Genomic DNA, 6402 nt, shown 5'->3' on the forward strand with positions numbered 1-6402 from the left:
GTTATCGGATCGGGCTGAAACTTCGGCATTTGGTTGTGACCTCTAGTGCTACCTTTGGGCGGAGAATGTGCGTTCGGTGATGCCTAGTATATTTTTGCAGTAAAAAAGACCCGTGTAAATTTTCTTTTGTGACACCCTGTACAACTTGTGGAAACCGCCGGACTGAAACTTCTGCTGTGAATTTGAGAGGACTGAAATCAGACATCAGAGTAAAACTTTCGGCACAGGTGACTACACTCAGTTCAACGCTAAGCTGCGACTGCGGTGGGAGCGCTACGTGCACGCCCGAGTTTTGAAAGAAATTATGATTTCTTTTAAAACCCTGACCTTGGTTCTTAATTATCTCCAGACAACCTACGGAGTTATCTAAACTTAACTATATATCAAACTCCATTTCCAGGGAGTGTAGCTTTGTAGAAAATTTGGCTACCATACAAAACAAGCAGCAGATAGCAAAATCATAGTGCACTTTATCATTTTGCACCCCACCCAAAAGGGCTCCAAAAGCATCTGAAGCAAAAATAAAGTAAAAGGATAATATACTATCAATGAAGGCATTCCCAGTTGCCCGACTCACCAAGCCTTTCTTTGTCCCTTCTATCGGCTTGCAATCAGAAGGCAGACATGTTTACCAGAAATGAGAACAATGTGCACAACCCACGCAGGAAGGCCATTCCCTCCTTTGGTTGAACGCACTCCCCCAAAGGTCAAGCATGCGTCACAAACAAGAAGGCCCACGACCCCAGCTGTAAACATTCCCTTTTAACGCAAACGACTCAAGCTTCTGTTATTTTTTTCAGACAACCGAGTCTCCCTTCCTTTGTGGAATGTTTCTTCTAAAGTACAACACTGTTCAATCAGTATCTTGCAGTTTGGCAATAAACACAACATTATTTGTCTATTGATGACTGCATGAAGAATCCCGTGTCACAACAATAAATAAAATGTTGCTCCATTAGGTCATCCTGTGACTCACATTGTGAACTCCCATCTTCAGTTGACATCTGATGCAGAGGTTTAACCTCATAGTATTTAACTGTTAAGACATTGGGCATCAAACTGCAATGAAATAATTGTAACCAGAAATTATCAAGAAAAAGACATTTGATGAATGTCGATCTGTCTTTGAGGTGCGGCGACACAGGTTTATGCTGTATATAGAAATTATCAATTTAGCAGAACTGACCGACCACAGGCCACTTTATCGCTGTGTTTTCATCTTTAGATGCATCATTTGGTCAGGATTTTATTGCTCCGGAGATAAATTTCTACTGTTATTTAGGGGAAAAAAAAGTCCCAATTGATATGCCAATTTTCTGTCAATTACTAAAAAAGTTTTCTGCATTTTCTGGGCTTATTTTTCTTAAAACTGGAGGGTGTTTTCTCAGAGTTCCTTTTTTCCCAGCATTTTCAGTTATCAACATTGGGTGTCGGAAAACAAAACTGAGTTTACGGGGCTCATGCTGACAAAAATCAAGCAAGGGCATTGGAATTCCCAAACCTCCAGGGAACACACCTGCGACCTGAATACCTGAAAAATGCCTCCGCAGCGGTAAGAAAGAAATGAGATAAGCTGTGTGGTTCTGAAACGAGAAGAAGTTCCGAAGCGAGAAGCCTCACATATAGTTTGTCAAGGGGGGGGGGGGGGGGGGGCTGCATTCCCAGTCAGCACAAACTAAAGACATAGACAAAGATTGTCTTCCCATGATGCTCGGGCTTTTCTTATTCAAGGACAGCTCCCATTCGGGGTTCATCGGTTTTCCCCAAATTTCAATAAAACTCCTAGGGGGTAACATTCAGGGTTTATTGGTATTTACTGAAAAACCGGAACCCTAGTCCATAACACATGGCCGTTGCTGGACATCTTTGCTTTTCGACAACGCCCAGAAACCCTTTGATGATAATTTTGAAGGCAAAATATGCAGCTTACGGCTCGCTTTACGGGGGTATTCGACGACATGTGCAGTGATGTGATTGGCCTAAGCCGTTTTGGAGCACCTTTCGGAGCAGCCAAAACAGAGTATTGGAGCAGCCAAAGTGGCCTTTGGAGCAGCAACAACAGTGTTTTGGAGAAGAAAAAGTGGCTTTTGGAGCAGCCAAAACACTGATTCGGAGCAGCAAAGTGGTATTTGGAGCAGATATTCTTAGAAAAATAAACATGTTTTAAGTGCTGGACGAACGAAGGATACTTTGCTCGCTGCAATAAACAAATTATGGTCAAGTTAGACCACCTGGGAGTCTTTCAAAATGTAACTGAAATGCCAATGACATGATACATTTTGCAATGCTTCAATTAAGTGACACATATATATGTACCCGTTACAGATAAATATGAACCAAACTGCACATATCAAACCTGATTTGAAAATGACCAGCTTAGTAATAACTACCACAGCATTAGGATGACCAGTTATATAATACATGGATGCAGTCACTTGCTGATGAAACACATAACTACCGCAGTGCGATGCGAAATTGTGCAGAAGAGAAAGGTGCATTACGACTAGCGGGTGCTTTTCTTTTTGCTTTTCGAAACTTTCTGCAAGGCTGCTGCAAGCCTCGCTTTGCCTTCGGCTAGTAATGAATGTCCACTTGCAATGCCTCCAAAGAGACATCCCACAAGTGTACATATGTTGCCGTAGGCGTCGCCGAGCAATTCCGAAAAACCACTTCCCACCATCTTACCGGATCCCAACATGCCAGATTTTGGTCAAAAGTAAGGATATGTAGAGCAATGGACTGCACGTGCCCCGGCTGGTGCCTCTGTCGTGCATTAATTTTTGCATGCACATCAGGGCAACTTCGGTAGGCTTGCAGGTGCACATGCTTCGTCGCGCGAGCGGAGATGGCTGTTCGATCGAAACGGAAACCATGCCACTCTGCTCGGTTGCCAACAGGTTCTCAAAATTGTTTGCAAAATGTAGCTGTTCAGCCAAAAACAGTCCAGCAGCATGCGTTGAAAAAATTTTAAAAAGCCGCAAGACAAGACCCACGAGACGGCGAAACGAGAGACAGCGGGAAAAACCATGCAAGACCGGATGGACGATTGATGTAGGGTACATTCTGTCAAACGGCCGCTTGCACCACCTAGCTCACACATGCTCAATCACGGCACTCAGTTTAGTTTTGGTTTTGAAAGGCGACCAAATTGGATCTTTGGCGCAGGCTTCGCGCAGATTACCCATATTTTGGCAAAAAGTAGCAGGATGTAGCAGGGTTGGGCCCTTGGCACAGTTTGGCGCAGCAATCACATCACTGCATATGCACTGACCCAACGAGCCTGAACTAGCCTGGAACGTAATAGGTCGTCTTTGGCAATCCAAACACACACCATTCCCCCAGGATTGCTAGCTCTCCTACCTACGGGCAATCTGGTTACCTCGACAAAAGAGGTAGACCTCTGGATGAAACAGAAAATAGCGAGCAAACCAAATTATAAATCTAGCACAAGTATGATAAAGAATTTGCGGGTAAATTAATGAACAATGTGAACAGCGTATGTGCAACTGCCAGTCTCTGGGCCTGCACATGATGCACGCAATCCTTGCCACAGCATCTACTACACTCAGAGAAAAAGGGGCATTCAACACAGCATGCCACAAAGTCAACAAAGCGTTCAAATCCCCCCAACGACAAAGGCAAGAAAAGTACAAAGACTGTTGCGAGTAAAGACTGTTTCGACGGGTCCGTACGTTTGAAAGGACAAGCGCCGGCGGTCTGTCTGCTGAAGGGTACCCTGGCAATCCGTCAATGACAGCATCGGAACAGGCACCGCCTTCCAGATGGTGCCCCATGTGTCAACCCATGACATTTCTGCAGTGAATATCGCACGTGTTTGCCTTACGTCGCCTATCGACGCAACAGACCCCGTCAGCTAACTATAAGTCTCTCCTGTCGGTTGGATTGGCCCTTTCCATTTGTGCATTGTCGTCATTGCTGTAGTTACACCAAAGTGAGCGTATCCCACCAGCCAAGGGCTTTGTGCAGGTTCTCGATCGGTACAGCTATTATGAAACAACTTGTCCAAAATATTTGGGCAGGACTTTTGTCTTCTACACAGCAATCGAAGTAAACTAACGAGAAAATCTACGGCAGACAACCATGTGCCTCCTGCACAACAGTTAATACATAACAATGGATGAGAAACTGATTGCCATGTTTTGCGCAATTTGTCGTCTTTTCCCTCTTCCTGCTTTTTCCTGTACGCCGCCTTACTATGTGAAAATGCAACATTGATATTAAAAGGTGCTAGTGCCGCATAACTTAACTAAAACGGCTTGGTGGTCTAAGATAACACCCATAACACCCTCTGCCTTTTGTGAATTAGGAATACTTTTGTTAACAAGCCATTCAAAGGTCTTGACAGCAAAAAAAATATTCGTTATTCGTCGTGCAAATGTGTGCGCGTGCGTGCGTGCGTGTGTTTTGAGAGCTCGCAAGTGACAACAGGGTCGTATTTGTTCAAATACAACTTTTTTTTTGTTTATCTCCCTCTATGTAAACACAGCCAGTCCAGCGTTAGTTCAGTAATGAAGTTATGTTCCGCATTGCGCATGCTCCTTTCAGCGCGTCAAGGCTAGAAAACGCTGTCAGCAGTACTCACGGTATTTTACTCCGCATTTTTGCCAAATCCTAGTTGTCTGCGAAATCTGCCGAGACCGAAATTCCCAACCGGCACGAAACCCGCCGCGACGTCATGTTTGTACCTCCGGCAACCAACCCCGGCGCATCAAGCTTGACAGCTCGAGAAAAGACGTCAGCTTGCGGGCGGAGCGGGGGAACTCTCCCCGGTGACTCATCCGGCCGGGCGAGCCATCGAACGGAAGGACCGTCAACAAAAGCCTCGCAGCGGAAGACTTGAATTTCTCGGAACTACCAGCAGCTGACAACGAAACACACATCCAGGGACGGCTGCGCACGACTCCGTGTTAACGAGTCCGTGAGAACGCCAGATACGCAAAAGGGAGACGATAGCTGGCTCGAAGTGCGCGGTCATCAAACTGCGAACCGTGCCAAAAAAATAAAAATAAACCAATAGCAAACTTAAAAAAAAAAAAAAAAAAAGCGGGCTGTTTTTGTCAGTCAACAACGCCATGTGTTTTGCGAGCAGCCGCGTTCGCGAAAGATGCAAGTGGCCGAAAATTCGTGCGTGTCATTCGACAATGACAACGGGCAGCTGGTACGTTGCCAGTCATCGGTAAAATGCCACAAGCGACTTCGAAAGCCGGATGTCTAAGTTCCAATCGTAAACAGAACCCACCGAGCGAGTCAGATTGCGTCATATTGCGACGAGTTTCTTCACACCAGTCTCGGGGTAAACGCGCAGTATGACAACCGTCGCCCACGTTCGCGAAGACGCGACGGCGACGTTTCGGACACACGGCACAGACGCTTCGAAACGCGAGCCGAGCGCGATCACCGATCTCGCGTGCCGTAACACGACGGAAGAGGAACAGTAGAGGCGTTTTAGGCCTAGCACTTACCTCGCCTGTGGAGGCGGTAGCGACGGCACCACGGTGCGATTTTTCACCTCGTAGAAACTGTACGGCGACGCGCCGTTGCTCTCGTGCAGGCTGAGCGAAGAGGCCGCCATCATTTCGTCGAAATGGAGGTCCACGCCGGACTCCTTGAAGTGCTCAGACATGACGGCTCCGAGCGCGACATCCAAACACCGAATCTCTCCACCAAATCTAATCGTCGCCGCTTCGCTGGCTTCGCGTTGCCAGATTTCTTCAGCTGCGCGCTGCACGCTGCGACGCGCGCGCAAACGGCGCTCATTGGCTGTCGCGAGCCGTGACGTCACGCGAATCGCCTTGGCGTAGTTGTGGAAGGTGTTTCGTTTTCGTTTTGGCCGCGACGCCGCCGACGATGTCGCCTCGGGGCTCCCCTTTTTTCTGCGCAATATTTTTTTATAATTTTAGAACGGTCTTCGTGGCTTACTTTTGCCGTTTCTCGGGAGGCCATTGTGAGACATTAGGCAAGTTACGTTGAGACAGCTGCGTCTCCGGCGAATAGAAAATGACGCGCTGCTCGAACGCTTACACTGCGCACTTACAGTATTTTTACTAATGACCCACCAGATGAATGCGCTCTATCGTAGAATAGACGGGATGCACTATAGTGGGCGCCTCTTTCGAATGTCTGATTTCCAGCACGTGCTCGTTGCCTTCTACCGTGCACTGAGTGCACCGCAGTCTGTGCTCGGGTACAACTGCAAGATACGAACATCTCCCTTCGTTCTCATCTTGCCAGTCACTGCCGCAGCTCAGCGGTAGAACGGCTAGCTTCCTGAACAGCTATTAATAAGTACTGGATGTATTATACTTGAATTTCATTAGAATTTGTTGCGAGAATTTGAAGCTCAGGATGAAAATCTGCAATCAGCGTGTGGACCGCACGAGG

The 6402-nt window shown here is 46.9% G+C and overlaps 1 protein-coding gene across 1 annotated transcript in view; it reads right to left on the reverse strand.

The window, feature by feature from the left end:
• Positions 1–5725, reverse strand: part of LOC8036920 (transcription factor E3) — a 104199-nt gene extending 98474 nt beyond the window's left edge. Inside the window, exon 1 of the mRNA XM_029968270.4 lies at positions 5484–5725. Coding sequence (XP_029824130.1) covers positions 5484–5644 — 161 coding nt within the window. The 5' untranslated portion in view covers positions 5645–5725. The remainder of the gene's footprint in view (positions 1–5483) is intronic.
• Positions 5726–6402: the final 677 nt, after the last annotated feature.

This window comes from Ixodes scapularis, unplaced genomic scaffold (assembly GCF_016920785.2).
Source record: "Ixodes scapularis isolate PalLabHiFi unplaced genomic scaffold, ASM1692078v2 PGA_scaffold2__306_contigs__length_199485367, whole genome shotgun sequence".
NCBI lineage: Eukaryota > Metazoa > Arthropoda > Arachnida > Ixodida > Ixodidae > Ixodes > Ixodes scapularis.